The sequence below is a fragment of the Oryctolagus cuniculus genome, chromosome 19 (assembly GCF_964237555.1).
Source record: "Oryctolagus cuniculus chromosome 19, mOryCun1.1, whole genome shotgun sequence".
NCBI lineage: Eukaryota > Metazoa > Chordata > Mammalia > Lagomorpha > Leporidae > Oryctolagus > Oryctolagus cuniculus.
The window spans coordinates 43892886-43909536 of record NC_091450.1 but is presented as its reverse complement, the minus strand read 5'-3'; the positions used below and the strand labels follow the sequence as shown (position 1 = coordinate 43909536).

At 56.8% G+C, this 16651-nt stretch overlaps 1 protein-coding gene across 12 annotated transcripts in view; it reads right to left on the bottom strand.

The window, feature by feature from the left end:
• The window catches only part of CUX1 (cut like homeobox 1), a 312734-nt gene that overhangs the window by 91364 nt on the left and 204719 nt on the right, over nucleotides 1–16651 (bottom strand). For all 12 annotated transcript variants that reach the window (XM_051837966.2, XM_051837967.2, XM_051837958.2 and 9 more), the window contains exon 8: nucleotides 15473–15539. In XM_051837966.2, the coding sequence (XP_051693926.1) occupies nucleotides 15473–15539 (67 nt within the window). The remainder of the gene's footprint in view (nucleotides 1–15472; nucleotides 15540–16651) is intronic.

Below are 16651 nucleotides of genomic sequence, written 5' to 3'. Positions count from 1 at the left end.
GATTCCTGAAGGGCCAGCCCAGTCCCACGCTCCATGGGCAGGATGGGGACCCTCCTGGCCGGCTGCTCCGTCGAGGGAAGGGAAGAGATGGAGGTGCCCGGTGCTCCCTGCCTGCCCACCAGAGCCCAGGCCTCCAGGCAGCTACAAAGACACAGGGGGCTGGCTCCTGTCCCCTGGGCTCAGCCAGCCTACTCTGGGGAGCAGGGACAGACAGCGGGGTCGGTGGGACAGGAGGGCAGGCCGTTGTTTCCAGGGTTGCACATTTTTAAGAGATTTTAACCAAGGCCGGCTGTCCCATCGTCTGCGAACGCCGTTTATTGACGCGGGCAGCCTGAGACTTGCCCGGCAGCCCCTCCCAGCGCCACCCGCTGTAGGGTCCACGCCTCCCTGCACTTCAGTCCGCCGCGGTTTCCTCCGCCAGGCCGGGCTGGGAAGTGGCACTGGGCAGGCAGCAGCGCGTTCGCAGGCAAGACGGCATCTTCCTCTTCCTCTCGCCGGCACCGAGAGTCTGCAGGTTGGCTGTGTTAAGTGCCTTTTTTAGGGCAACATGAGAATGAATAATTCAGCGGTTCCTCTTCTACCCGAGAAGTGTTAGATAAACAATTCCGACGGGGCAGACTTGCCGGCCCCACCAAGCCCGCCCCTGCCCTTCATCCTGACATCATCGGCTTTGGCCAGGAATCTTTAAGAACCCCCTCCATCCTGTCTAATCACTAAAATACCACAAAGGAAGTTCACGATACTGAAGACATTGGAGGGGGAAAAAAAAACACCAGAAAGGTTAATTGAAACATAAAGTTTTCCCTTGTAGCCGAGCCAACAGGAGACGGGGCTGTCGGAACAAAGCGGAGTCTGAGAAAGGTCCCTGGCAGGCACCGTCTCAGCCACTCCGGCTCCCCGAGCTGCTGGATCCACGTCCCCAGGCTCCGGAGCCGGCTCCTGGGGCGGACCCCTTTGCTGACCCCACGTCTTGCCTTAAAGCCACCTCCTGCGGCTTAGCCCTGCCTCCGATCCCTCGTTCTGCACACGGAGCAGGATTCAGTCGCTTTTCAAACACCAGGGCAGGGTGCTTCCCGGGCTTAGCTTACCGGAGGGCCCTGGGGTTAACACAGTGGACAGAGACGCGATGACAAGGATGTCCTTGTCCGCGTGGGTCACCCCTGGGCTCTACCAGGCACACCTCAAGTGTGTGCAGAAACTATGGAGTGTGCTTGTGGCGGAGGCTTCTTGTCGCCAGCTGGTCACCTGGGCCAGACAGCCACTGCCTGTGGATGCGCAGGCGCGCGCCGGGCAGTGGCTCTAACGGGTGTAATTTGCCGTCGCGCTAGACGTGTAATAACAGCATGAGGGCGGGGAGAACATTCAGACCCGGGGTTCCTCCCAGCTTGCCTGGGGCTCACTGGGTCTCAGAAGACCCTCGCACGAGGCTGGGTGGGCGGCACAGCCAGCACACCACCGGGAGCTGATCAGGGTGTGTGTGACACAGATGCGGTGGATTAGAGAACGCAGACGGAGCCGGCAGGTCAAGTTCACCCGCAGAAATAAAACACGCATTAGGAAAAAAAAAAAATCTAACAAAACTCAGTAGGAACAAACCTGGAGTGAAATGGCAGAGGGAGACTAAATTCTCCAAAGAGGCTAATTGAGGCCCAATTTTTGGCCGTGCTCACGGGTATACCAAGGTGGCAGGGAGAGGTAACAGGAAGAGGCAAAGGAATAAACACACAGCAAGCCCGGGCTTGTCTTAGGTGACAAGCGAGAGCCTCTATAGGATGTGAGAAATAAACACGAATGGAGAGCGACAGACCGCGGGCAGCCCTGAAACTCGCTTTCCCGACGGGAGACTCGAACATGGTCCAGGGCTTCCGAGCACACGGACAGGCAAAGCTGGTCCCAGTTGGGTTCACGGGGGTGGGGTGGACACCTGAGGCCATCGGCCTCCCTTATCCTCTGTGGGGAGTTAGCAGGGACACTCCTTCTCTCAACAGGGAAGGGAGAGGACTGGCCATCTTGGGCGTCGCAGAGGGCACACATCCACTGCTCCCGGGTGCCACGGTCACATGCACGCAGGACCCAAGGAGCCCACCACCGTGAACGCGCAGAGAGCGCCTGAGCTCAGCCAAGCACCCTGCTTCCTGGTCAGCACAGGGACGTGATAAACCCCAAACTAGTAACAAATATCTGGAGAACGGAATAAAAGATCTGTCTCATCTAGAAGAGGAGTATAAATATTAAACACATGGGAATTAAAATATCATCGTCTAAATTCCATCTATGGAAAATCGAATTACCAAACGCTAGTGGCAAAGAAAGCTAACGGTGACATCTATTTGTGGTTGCATTAAATATATATAAGGATAAATTTATCTCCCAGGTTAATTTATAAAGCTGGGTAAAATGACAAGATGCATATAAAAACACTAGGTGACCAAGATACTAAAGAATAAAAAAAAAAACCCAAACAATAGCAGTTGTTATCAAAATAGAAAACAGACATTATGGAGCCAGTACAGTAATTATTAGAATGGAACATTGGAGCTACAGAAACCCAGAGACTCATGGAAATAATGTTAAATATTGGGAGACGAGTCATTAACATCACTGGGCAGACTGGGAATTAGCACAGACAACAATGAAACAGATGCCTCTACTAACCCATATGCTATCCTAAACTCCAGGCAATAACTCAGGCAAAAATTAGAAAACGACTGGGGAGACAAGGCCAATTTCTAGGATGAAAATCGTGTTAGGGATGATTAATCTCTAAACCTGCCAGGACGGATCTTATTCTTGCCTTATTTTTATAAGGTAGATCCCATTAGAATTCGCCGGGTAATGAACGTCACTCAAAACTCGAGTGAAAAGCAGAGGCATTGATGGGCAGATAAAATAACACATGGCAGCCAGAATGTGGACACAACCATGACTCACTCCCGCCGAGTCCCTGGTCCCCGGCCACAAGGAAACACGCAGAGAGCAAACCAGCAGACGGGAGGCGTGGAGCTGGGGTCCCACCTGGCCCGGCTTCCCCTCACCGTCTGCATTTGGAACCCAGGGTCTCAGCCAAGCCACGTTCCTCAGGCCCCCATGCTTTCCTGGGAGGGCCAGGCTGCAGTGGCTAGGAGTTAACGTCTCTGACGTGTGGGGAGGGGTGGGACTTGTGTGCTCTCCATCACGGGACAGGCTGGGCCGAGCAAAACTCATAGCTCAGATGTTCTGCTTCATTTTAAGAGCACAGAACACAGCCAGGTGCCACAGCGGCACGCCTGGCAGCTTTCAGGCAGGAGCCAGACCTGGGGTGGGGGTGCCTGAGAAGTGACTCCTGGTGATGAGGGCCAACAGTGGTAGGCGGGGCCCTGGGCAAGGGCGGAGGAGCACCTGTCACCATGGACTCCAGGGGAGCTCACGGTGGGGACTCCCTGGCCTGCAGAGGTGGGATTTGGCTTCTGCACCTGCACCTCCTCTCCACGGGGTTTGCAGGTGGATGAGAGGCATCAACAAGGAAGCTCCTGGACCTTGCATTTTCTTTCAATTTCGCTTTCCACAAATTTCTGAAACCCTCATATTTGCTTGAAAGATACACACGTTTAGGGGCGAGTCTGAGCTCCAGAGAGGAGAAACTGTAGGGCGAGGGAGTCTGCACTAGGTTCTGTGGGGTGGCCAGCCCCCAGGAGGCAGGCCTGCTGCCACCAGGGCCACTTCCTGCTCACAGAGTCCGCTATTCAAAACGCAGCAAAGGCTGCAGCCCAAGACTGCTGTCCCGCTGTCCCTGCTCACGCTGTCTGCTCCAAGCCCCAGATGCTCACAACGGCTGGGGCTGAAGCTGGGAGCTGTGAACCGAACCCGGTTTCCCATGTGAGTGGCAGGGACCCATCAGCACTGCTTCCTAGGGCGTGTGTTAGCAGGAAGCCGGAGGGGAAGCAGGGTAGCCAGGACTTGAACCAGGCACTGGGATTTGGGATGCTGGTGTTTGAAGCTATAGCTTAACCCGGCATGCCACATGCCTGTCCCAGCTTTGCACAAGCTCAGAGCCAGTGCCTGGGTGACACGGGGCAGCTGACCCAACTCCAGCCCTTCTGGAGCTCGGTGAGCGCTTGGCACACTGGGAATGTTCCACAGGGCTGGCAGTGACCAGGTGTGCAGCCTCCACCCACCGCCACTGGGGGCCACTGAAAACCACACTACTGCTAGGGTCTAGGCCGAGTGTGCAGCCGCGGCAGGCGAGCTGGTGTCCTGGGAGAGAGAGCAGAAGCCTTGGACAGAACTGGAGACACTGCAGAGCCACCTGGGCCTGGAACAGCTTCCAGTACACCACGGGCACCCAACAGAGAGGCAGAGGGTAGACAAGCCCTCATTGTTATTTTTAAAGCTTATTTTAGACGGACAGACATGGCGGGTGGGGAGAAGAGAGAGAGACAGCTAGATAGACAGGAGCTAGATCTTCCATCTGCTGGTTCACTTCCCAAATGCCCACAGCAGGGTGAGGCCAGGCTGTAGCCAGGGCCAGGAACTCCACCTGGGTCTCCCTTGTGGGTAGCAGGAGCTCAGCTACTTGACCCATCACCTGCTGCCTCCCAGGGTGCATCAGGCACCGGGATATGGGATGAGGGCATCCCAACCCCCTGTGTCACAATGCCTGCCCCGCCCTCATTTTTACAAACAGAAAATGGTCTTTAGTGGGGACTGAAACCACACCTGGGCCTTGTGTTATCATCAAAATCAGCCCTGGGTTTCTACTGATCTGGGCTTCCTTCAATCTGTGGCCTACGGGGCTCGGTGCTGAACCCTAAGCACCTCTCCATGCTGCGATCTGGGGGAGGCCGCCTGCCGCCTGGGTGTCCAGGGAGCTGGCAGGAGGCGGGCTCCCCCAGCCCGGGGCTGAGCTCCGTCTGCAGGGACCAGAGGCTTCCGCGGCTGCGGGGATCTTGACAAACACCTGCTCTTGCCCCTACTGTCTCCCACCCAGAAGAGGTGGCTCTCACGAAAACCACAGGGACAAGCTGTGACCAGTAGCCCAGGCCGGGTGGGGGCACTGTGACAGGGCCGAGAATGACACGGGGCTGCTTGAACTTGAAGCCACTTGGCCCTTCTCGCACCACGGTCCTCTCCAGAAGTCTAGTCTCAAGATGGGACTTTGAACATGTCAGTTTACCAAGGAGGACGACTGTTTCCAAGTGTGGGTACTGTAACGTGCAGACCGACTAGAGGTGGTGCAACCAGCTGAACTCCAGTGGCGATGATGTAACGGGTCTCACAGTGGGCCTACGAACCACCGACGGTTTGAGGCTGCACCTGTGACCCCTGCGGCCCCCACAGTGTGATGCAAAGAGATCGGTAGCCGCCACCTGCAACCAGGGCACAGGGGTGCAGGGACCCTGCTCGCGGACTTCATTTGCAATGGAAGGAAATGCCACATTACGTTAGGAAAAATAGGTGGATTTTTTTTCTAGGCTGAAATTCAGGGACCCCCTACCTCTAAATTATCTCCCAGGACTCTACGTGCAGGACCCCTGGAATGGGAAAGGCCAGAGCTGCCAGTAAGTTCAGGGACAGGAGTGGGTGAGCCTGGGGAATCCCAGGGAGGAGTTTGTTGTGGGCAGAGCTGGATCACCAAGTGCTCTGTGCCCCTGCCACCCCTTGGGATTTTTCTCTGGAGGGAAGAGAGGGCCACAGAGAGAGTTTAACCAGCTGCGCCACAACCCTGGCCCTGGATCAGTTTCCTTTTGGAAAAAAACTTTAGGCAGACACATGGGGCGCGGACCAGTCCCACAGACACTGGCAGCAGAGAGACAAGTGGGGAGGGCGCTGAAGCAGCGAAGCTAAGGATGAGAAGGAGACACACTTGCAGTCATGGGGAGGGGAGGGGAGGGGAGGCAACGAAGGACAAGCGGCCGCCTTGGGAGCCGTGCCGGGAAGCACTGTGTCCATGCAGTGGGGGGCATCCCCGGCTTCTGACCGCTTTGTCAGGGCTCTCTCAGCTGTATACGCTGTGAATGCTTTCGCCGGTCCGTCCATCTGAACGTCCATCTGTGATTTCGACTTTCGGCGCTGCTTTAAAACGCCCTGCCCCGCCGACTGCCATGAAGAGCCGCCCGGCACTTCCCCTCCCCTCCACTCCCACATCTTGAACATCTGGACTTCATTTTGCATGGGGCTCGGTGTGGACCGTTATCCTCTGCCCTGTGGGCCAATTACTCTCCCACGTTATGGGAGACCCCATCCTCTCTTATCTAAAAACAAGCAATTTTTTTGTATAGTCACTTCTCAGGGTACCAGTAAGAGTGATTATTATTAACGACTTGAGGTGTTCCCTTTATATGAATACATGTAGATATGTGTGTACACACACACACACACACACACACACCTGTATCAACCTGCCCAGGTCCACTACACACCTGCAGGTATACACATACAACTACACGTGTATAAATTCTGGAAGACATAGGACGTATGCAGAAGTGACTTTTAAGTGTAACTTTTCTTAATTTTGCAAACTCCAAGAACACGGCAGTGTGCAGAAGCAGGTGTGTGCCTACAAACCTAATCAGCCGCTCAACACGACGGGTCCCCTTCCCGCTGCTAAGGGCCTGTTCCAGATTTCAGTTCCATTTCTGCTCTCCGTGGAAACTGGGGAAGTCTCTGGTCATTTCTCCAGTCTGGCCAAGCCCACAGATCACAAGGCTTTCTTTCAGGGTGGAACGCGCAGAGAAATGCATCGAAGCAAGAAGATGGCCAACTTACAAGAAGAGTAAGGGAAAAGGCAACAGATATCCAGTAAGACCTTGAGGGAATACGCTGGGCTCCTGTGCGCCACGCTGTTCTGATAGCATCCCAAATGCTACCGATTCTTAGTGCCGTCTCCGAACTCCTTAGGGCTACCTGCAGGGTAACCAGAGGGGCACCGGCGTGGTCACGTGGGGGTTAACTCTCGCTGACGTCGCCGCCGCCGGCCCGGGTCCTCTGTTCATCAGAGCATTAAATCTGCTGCAGCTTGGCAGCTCGGAGGGCCGCGTACAGGGCTGTAAAGTTCCGCATTAAAAATTCATCCTGCAGGCTCCGGCTGGGGGGTGGCCGCTGCAGGCTCCGGCTGGGGGGGAGCTGAGACACCCCACCGGCTTTCGGGCGATTGCAGCCATCCCTCAACAAGCGGCACCTAGGGAAGACAGCGGAGGGGCCAACAAGCCGTGAAGGAAATCAATGAGTTCAATTACAGGGCTGGCTCCGGCTTTCCTGCAGGAACCTTCTCATCATTCTCACAGCTGCTCCTCCAGGAAGCCTGTGCCTGCCGCTGTCGCCGCCGCCGCCCCAGCTGCTTGGCACCTCCCTGCGGTGGCTTCACACCGGCCCGGCTCGGGGAGCCCCCGCTCCTACGGAGTCTCCATGCCAGATGGATCGAGAGCTCCGCTCCGCGGGGTCTTCCCACAGGGTCACAGTCAGCTGGGAGCGGACCGCGCACTTCACAGCTCGTTCTCGCTTTCAAACCTGGGTATTCACGATCAGACCTGCTCTTCCCGGGCCCGGCTCGGCAGGCACCCACAGCTCCGTGGCGGTTTGAACATGGAACTTCCGGCCCCTGCATCAGCAGCGCCCGATGGCAGCCAGTTGGGGTTTTCCGATCCAGGCTCCGAGGACTGCGGCAACACGGAGTGGTTCTGGAAACCCAGACTCCAATTCGCCAGGCTCCGGCGCGGCCAACAAGGGGGCTTTTCCGAGTGGAGACAGGCCTCGGGCCATGGCAGGAATCCAGCATTTGTTAAATGCTCCAGAGAGGCCCAGCGCTCTGCACGCCACAGCAGTCCTGGCTCCCCGGCTCCCGATCCAGCTTCCTGCCAGTGCGCACCCTGGGAGAAAGCAGCCGTGGTGCAAGTCCTTGGGCCCTGGCCACCTGTGTGGGAGACCTGGCACCTGGCCTCGCTCCGGCCGCTGTGGGCCTCTGGAGAGTGAACCAGCAGATGGGGAGAATCTCTCTGTGTTTCTGTCTCTATTTCTCAAATTAAAAAAAAAAAAAAGAGAGAAGAAAAGGCCACATAAAAGGAATCTGTCTTCACTGATCATGGAGGATTTGTGGGAAGGGGGTTTCTCTGTGTGCCACCCCCAGAGCTCTCGCCCAAAGCCCTCAGGGGACCCCGGCAGTAGGCGGCGACTCCTTTGGGTTCTCCGCTATCTCTGAGGCGAGGATGTGCTGTGTCACGTGACCTACGTGGCTGGAGTCCTCTGCGTCCGATAACACTGGGCAGGCGCAGAGACCCACCCGGGACCCGCCTCCAGCCCGCGCCCGGGGAAGCAGGAGGTGTGCCTGTTCTACACACGGCCAGCTGTGCCGCCACCTTCGATAACTGCTGCTGCCCCTCACCCATTTCTTCAGCTTTCCCAAGATTGACCTTAACAAAGAATCAGGAAAACACCGAGTGTTTCTACATAAGGCACGATTTTAGTCAAAGTCAAACCTGGTGCACACCTATGAATAATGGTTTTTTGTAAGGCTGGGTGAATGGGAGTCTTGCGTGTGATCATAAATGTGACTGCAGACACACAAAGGCACGTGATAAGGGCTTGTGGGAAAATGGAATTAAGGGGGCTAGCCTTGTGGTGCCGTGGGCTAGGCTGCCACTTGTGATGCCTGGCATCCATACTGGATCACTGGTTCGAGTCCTGGCTGCTCCACTTACAACCCAGCTTCTTGCTAATGTGCTTGGGTAGGCACTCGAAGGTGGCCCAAGTATTAGGCTCCCGCCCCCCACCCACATGAGGGACTCGAATGGAGTTCTGGGCTCCTGCCTTTGCCTGGCTCAGCCCTGGCCACTGTGGCCATCTGGGGAGTGAACCAGTAGATGAAAGACCTCTGTCCCTCCTTCTCTCTATCACTTGGGCTTTCAAATAAATAAATAAATAAACCTTAAAGAGAAATGGAGTTAAATGGTCAGTGTACTTTGGTATGAAATTTTTTTTTTAAATACTGCCTTAGAATTTTTTAAAATTAGAAAAAACCCCACAAGGAATAGCAGCAATCCATATATATATGGGACTACACACACATACACACATACACACACAACTTCTATATCTGCTAAATTTTAATAATTAAAAGAAGTTCCGGGGCTAGCACTGTGGCATAGCGGGTAAAGCCGCCGCCTGCAGTGCCAGCATCCCATGTGGGCACCGGTTTGAGACCTGGCTGCTCCACATCTGATCCAGCTCTCTGGCCTGGGAAAGTAGAAGATGGCCCAAGTCCTTGGGCCCCTGCACCTGTTTAGGAGACCCAGAAGAAGCTCCTGGCCCCTGGCTTCAGATCGGCGCAGCTCTGGCTGTTGTGGCCAATTGGGGGAGTGAACCAGTAGATGGAAGACCTCTCTCTTTCTCTCTGCCTCTCCTTTTCTCTCGGTGTAACTTTTTCAAATAAATAAATAAATCTTAAAAACAGAAGTTCCAAAGAACTATAGTAGAAAACTTTTTGAAATCCACACGGAGATTTCTCAAAATTGCATTTTACCCCTATTGTTGAAGACTCCATTAGGCATGGACTCCAAACATTTTCTGTACCCAAATAATCTGAGCCCCCTGGTACCTAGGTATACACACGCGTACCTGTCTGGGCACAGCACGTGCGTCTGTGTGCATGTCACGTCTCTGCCTCCCTGTCCCAGTGCTGCCACACCAGCCAGGGCAAGACAGGTGTCCCAGAAAGGCTGGGAGGGAGGGGCGGCAAGGCTGCTGGTTCTCACCGATGCGTCATCACTCCTGGACCTGCTGTGGAGGGTCCACGGGCTGGGGGAGAAGCTCGGGCTCCACGGAGGACTTTCCACCCGGATCTGGAAACACGAGGCTCTGCCCTCCTTCCTGTGCCCGGGACAAGGTTCTGTGCGGAGTGGGTCAGGGCAGCTGCTCTTGGTGCAAATGCCAAGGACAGCCTCTGGAGGGTGCACCCGGGCCCTGGACTGAATTTTCGGTGTGAAGCAGAAATACTTGTACGGGGGTGGAAAATCCTGAGAACTGGACCAGACCCACGCTCTCTTCGAGATAGGCCAGGGGGAACAGACGCCATCGGGCTCTGCCTCCACGGCTGATTTAGGGCTCCCACGTGGGGAAGGGACAGTGGGTTCTTTATTCAAGCCCACACCCTGGAAACCGTAAAAGTAGCTGCTTCTCTATTTTTAGGGAAATTAATCTAACCAGGATAATTACAGCAACTCCGTACTGGAAACTGATGACTCATCAAAAGAACAGGAACTAGAACATTCCACATTCTTCTGGGTACAGCAGGGAGAATATTTCAGGACACTCAAGTTGGGCTGTTCCAATTCAACCCTGGGAAAGTGTGATCGGCCTGACGATTCTCGGGGCTCAACACCTGGGCTCCGCCTGGCCCGGCTTCCTGACTTTTATGTGGACCTGTAAAACAGCGAAGGAGAAACGGATCTGCGGGGGCGCACGCGGGAGGTCTTCAAAGAGCTCACGGAAAGCGCGGGTCCCGAAAAAAATCCGCGTGGATTTCAAAACGCTTTGGCCACCGTTGTCTCATTCATCCCATTGTTTTCATCGTCATTGTTTCCATGAATTTTTAAATTTTAATTTTTTTTTAAAAGAATTATTTGAAAGAGTTATGAGAAAGAGAAGGAAAGGGTAGGAGAGAATGCAGTGCCAGGCACCATCATACCTAAGCCAGGAGCCAGGAGCTTCATCCAGGTCTCCCACGTGGGTGGCCGGGGCCCCCTCTGCTGCCCACCCAGTACCTTAGCAGGGAGCTGGATCAGAAGTGGGGCAGCTGGGACTCGCATATGTGAAGCCGATGTCCCAGGGGGCAGCTTTACCCGCCACATCACAGTGGTAGCCCCTTCCATGAACTTTTTGAAATACCCACTTCTGATGGGGGCTTCCAGGGGCAGGAGAGAGGAGGGGGAAACCCTTCCGAGTCACCTCACACGGCAAAGTCTGCTCCAGGACAGAGTCCCAGCACGGCAGAGAGCAGAGAGCTCTGGAGGGCGAGCTCAGGAGACAAGGCGTGGGGCCTGACCCCGTGTTTCCCGGCTCGGCTTCCCATCGACGCCAGGAGCACCATGGATGCTGCCGCCAGGACTGCTGGGATGGCCACACAAGCTGGCACGCAAAAACCCAGCAGGCAGTCGTGCGGGGCCGTGCCCACGCCATCCACCCTCACCGGCTGCACCTGCCGCGTGGAGCGCCGTGACTCAGCTGCCGGCTTCCTTACCTCGACGGGCCTTGTCTTAGCTCCTCTGCTGGGAGGTGAGGTGCCCAATGCCCATGACGCAGAAAGCAGCCTCCCCTAAACAACCCGAATAAATCCCCGAGCTGAGCTAGCGAGGGGAACGCGAGCTGTGAAACGCGAGCTGCAGACCTTACTTAGAAGGAAATTTTAACCCGAGTGAAGTTGTCCATAAAAGTTGCTTTTGTAATGTACCACATGGGCATGTGTGTATACAATGTTGTTCTTTGAAAAAGGCATATAGGCCAGGGAGGTTAGAACATGAGGAACCCAAAGAAATATGAATTTTACTGGCAGGGTTGGTTTGGGAGGTGCAAAGTCTCCGAAGACTAACATTAGCTATAAAAAAGGCAGCATTTCAGAGCAATTCAATATTTCCTTTCATCGAAGCGCAGAGCCTCGGCCCCCACGTTCCGAGGAATGTTAAGACGCTGACCGTGCGTGCACCAACCACAGCCCCTCTGCCAGCCCAGAAGCGGACGGCCAGAGCAGGACGGCCGGAGCAAAGAGGTGGCCATGGACTTCAGCGAAGATGGGAATTCCTACACTCTTGCCCAGAGCACTTGGCCGGGGGGTTGGGGGTGGGGGCGAGTGGTACTGACCTAAACCCAAGGGCAAGTGACCCCGCGAACAGCTGTGGGAGCAGGCCCGAGAGGGCGGGGCCGCGGCATGGGCGGCTCTGCCGCTGCTCAGGGCAGAGACGCTGGTGGCCTCCAAGGTCATCTCAGGGAACCGTTTCACTGTTGAAACCCACCCTGCTTCGCTCTACTCCGCGGGAAAGCGGATCAGGGGACGAAAGGGCTCCATCGGCTTCAGGGAGAGGGAAGATCGCGACAGCTGAGCACAGGGACACCCTTCAAGCAGAAGGGCGCGCCGACATCACTCATTTATCTAACCCAGAAGCGGTTCTAAGGCGAACCCCTGCAATCCTCTCACACAACAACTGTTTGGGCGGCCCCTCCCCCCGCCGTGTTCCGGCAAATATGAAACTGTGCTCGCCATTTGTCTCAGGAATCTTGCATTAATAAACATGAAGAACAACACTTTTACCTCCCACTCGCAATGACAGGACCAAACAAAGACCAGCTGTAGTCATCAATGGGGCCTTGTTCCGCGCATAAAGGCTAATTACGCGGCGCTTCAAGCCTACACACGGACAACTTCGCTGCTGCGGTCCCCGGCACAGCAGCCCGCGCCGGCCCAGCTGACGCAGGGCGCGGGCTGCTCACCACGAGCGGGGCTTGCCGCAGCCCCACCACCTTCCACCTGCACGCTTCTTGCCAAACCCGGCTGCGGGCTGCTCACGCAGGTGAGCCCTCCTGGCGAGACAGGCACTGTGTGCCCACTAATGTCCATGTTGATGCCCTCCAGCTCATTGAAGAAACACGCCCCAGAGGCCGGCGCTGTGGCCCAGTGGGCTAAGCCACTGCCTGCAGTACCGGCATCCTGTGCGGGCGCTGGTTCGAGTCCCAGCTACTTCTCTTCCGATCCAGCTCTCTGCTATGGCCTGGGAAAGCAGAAGAAAATGGCCCAAGTGCTTGGGCCCCTGCACCCATGTGGGAGACCTGGAAGAAGCTGCTGGTTCCTGGCTTCGGCCTGGCCCAGCTCCAGTCGTTGTGGCCATTTGGGGAGTGAACCAGCAGATGGAAGACCTCTCTCTGTCTCTCTTCTGCCTCCCAAACACATCCTCTACTCGGTGCCCCGCCCCCTCCCTGTTGTCTAACAACAAATATTTAAGGCCCCTTCCTCTTGAAATGCTCACAACGGTGACCCACGGGCTAGAAGGCACGGCATGGAGGGGCTTTGGGGCTGCTCGCACCAGGGTGCTTTGCGTTTTTGTGTTTTATAAAAAACAACAACAACAACAAAAAAAACCACCTGAATTGGCCAATCATAACTGTATACATTTCTGGGGTACAAAGCGACACTCCGATAAACGCTCACAACACCGAGTGATCCGATTAAACTGGCAAGCTCTTGCTAGAAACAGACTCGTCGTTACTTTGCAACGATTGGGGGTGACCTCCCCTGCAGACTTCCTCCTCCTGCCCGAAACTTTGCACCCCTGTCCCCTCTCCACCCCCACCCCCGCCTCCTCGTCACTGTGCTGCTTTTTTTACTGCTCGAGTCTGACTTGCTAAAATTTCCAAATACCAGGGAGATTATGCAGTCAGTACTCACCTTGCTGCGTGCCTGGCTTATTTCACTCGGCAGAGCGGCCTCCAGGCCCACCCACGTTGTCGCAAAGGGCGCAGGCTGACGGACGGCCCCACCGCGTCCACCACCCACACTCTCATCCACTCGGCCACGGACGGACGCCCCGGCTGTCTGCCTGCCGTGGCGGCTGTGAGCAGTGTGGCAGTGAGCAGGGGAGAGACGTCCCCTCTGCATATTTCTGGTCCCCACTGTGTACCCAGAAGTGGGACTGCTGGGTCGCACGGTGGCTCTGGCTTTAACGTCTCAGTACAACTTCTCCAGGGACCCCTCCGCCCACACTCGTCTTCACCAAAGTGTTTTCCAAAGTACACCATCAAGCCGCGTTTGGGTGATGATGGGTATGCCAGAGGTGCCCATGCCCTTTAGAAAGAAGTGAGGCTTACTAAAGAGAAAGTTCGCGAAAACAAGCAAAGCTATCGGGTATGCCCACCGAAGCTGCGAGGATTCAGGTCAGCCAGCAAGACGACACGTGGCTGAGAGAGGGCGCCCCGGGGCGCCAGCACACTGTCACCAAACTGTGCCGGGAAAGAGACGGAGACAAGGGATGCAGGCCCGCAGGCGTCAGACTGAGATGCGACCACTTCAGAGTCGCCCACTTTGTGCCATCAAGCCAAGAGATATATGTCCCAGCGACACTGCGCTAGCAGGGGAGAGCCCAGGCGGCCGCGTCCAGGTGCCGAGTTCTCGGCCTGGCAGGTGCCGGCCGCGTGGTTACTGCCGGGGGTGAGTGACTCCCAGGCCGTGGGTTACCGAGCGGGGCCGGGACAGGTGCTTGCTTACTGTTCCATCAACAGCCACGCCGTGTTCAGACAGGGAGGCCCCCGGGGGCGTGGAGCTAACACCAGGGTCTCCGATTTTCAGGGTGAAATTTCAGCCACCAGCCTGCCCCGGCACCAGCTCCCCCCATGCACACAAAGCCACATTTTACACAGCAGGGGCAGCACCGTGACCTGGAGGTTTCCACGGGGGTGAGACACGTCAGCGAGCCAGGTGCAGTCACCCAGACGGACGGGGATATGTTAGTCCTGATGCCTGAGTTTCCTGTTCGCGATCTAAGCCAGTTCCGACCACCAGGGTTGGGCAGAGAGCTGGACTGGAAGAGGAGCAACCGGGACATAATCTGGTGCCCCAACTGGGACTAGAACCCGGGGTACCGGTGCCGCAAGTGGAGGATTAGCCTAGTGAGCCGCGGCGCTGGCCAGCATAGGGGTTTCAAGAGCCCACCCATGCACTGTCCTGGGGTCAATTGACCCAGCTGTACCCTCAAACCCAAGGGCAAGTGTGTGGGGGCAGAGGGGAGCTGAGGTGCCGCACCCCTGGTGACACAGGAGCCGGGGGCGGGGGTGCGACCATGAAGGCCCCTCAGTGCCCGCAGAGGCATCTGGGAGTGCAACAGAGCCTTCAGTGCTGGGCTGGACAGCCCGAGACCCACCCTGCTGGTGTCTACAGAAGCCAGAGCGCCTTCCAGAACAGGACACGGTGGTTCAGACCCTCGCCCACTGCCGCCTGCCTGGGTGTTGGCAGAGGCGGCCATGGCCAGGAGCGGCCTCGGTCGCTTCTACATCTTTTCCCGATTTGTGGCAATGTGATGCTTGCCTCTGTGGTGGGCCTGCGGTGGGTCATGCTCCCTTCCTGCTGATGGGAGCCGGGCAGGAAGCCAGCCCTGTCCAAATGGGTGTGTGTCCTGACATGAAATCAGTACACCTGCGGGGAATGCGCCCATCCTGACACAGGCCTGCCCAGGGGTCCGGCACAGGTAACATAACAGAGAAGTGACCCGTGCAGACCGACCTCTGTAACCACATCCACGCCCCCTCCTCCGCAAGCTGGTCCTTCCCCAAGCTGCCCCAGACCGAGGCAGGGCACTGAGCCACTCCACGGCAGCGGAGGGAGCAGTCTCCCACAGGAACGGCTCGGGGGCCCTGCAGCCGTCCAGGGCCCTCGACAACCAGTCCTCTTGGCGATGCCCGGCGCGACCCGAGCGAGCGCACGTGGCTGGTGGGGGTGGGGGGATGATGCATGGAGACTTACTTTGCAGTGGTTTCTTCATCGTATTTGGTTTTCAGGTCAAATAATTCCGTTCGAGTTTTTTCCAGGGCTGAAATGCAGAGAGCAGGACACCGTGATGTGAGCCATGGGTCCTCTAATGGAGACGGAGCACGGGGACGTGCACAGGGGGCAGAGACGCCAGGTGCAAGGTCCCTTCCTCTCTGCGCCTCCCAAGACAGGACCCTGGGGAGCAGCTTCCTGTGTAGACCTGGGGCTCTTAAATACATCTTGTTATTTAAAAAAATCCCACACACAGCTGCACGCGCACTCACGCCTCGTGGAGTGCCGGGCCTCATGTGTGACAGACTCCTGTCACCTCGTGACCCTGCAGACGCCCTGGGTGACACACTGCTCAGGCGTCCAAGGCGTTGCTGGCCCGGGCAGCCCACGAGTGTACTTGACCGTGATCACGACTCTGGCTGTGGACTGCCAGGATTTACAGTGCGCTCCTACCGACAGGAGCAAAGACGTCCACGGGGAAAGCGAGTTGCACGGCCCAGCAGCAGCCTTGCCCCCCGAGCGTCCGCATCAAGAGGCCACGTGGAGCGGCTGCCCGCTGTACCCAGGTTCGAGTCTGCACACGGGAGAAATTGCCTAGCAAGGCACTTCTCGCGGTGTGCTCCTGTTACTGAGGGACCCGTGACCGTGTGCACACACGTGCGCATGTTCTCCTCTCCCTTCCACAAACGGGACGGCGGCACCCTGCCTGACACCTGCCCTATTCCCTTAGCAGTGTGGCGTGGGCACCTGTGTGTCAGGACACCCCTGAGCTGAAGCCCCACAGCTGCCCGGGGGCCCTCATCACTATCGGCCACTCCGTGCGTGCCTGACCACCTCCCGTGCCCTCACCGGCACTGGGTATTAAGAACTTCCTCAGCCGGCGCCGCGGCTCACCAGGCTAATCCTCCGCCTTGCGGCGCCGGCACGCCGGGTTCTAGTCCCGGTCGGGGCACTGGATTCTGTCCCAGTTGCCCCTCTTCCAGGCCAGCTCTCTGCTGTAGCCCGGGAGTGCAGTGGAGGATGGCCCAAGTGCTTGGGCCCTGCACCCCATGGGAGACCAGGAGAAGCACCTGGCTCCTGCCTTCGGATAGGCGTGGTGCGCCGGCCGCAGTGGCCATTGGAGGGTGAACCAACGGCAAAGGAAGACCTTTCTCTCTGTTT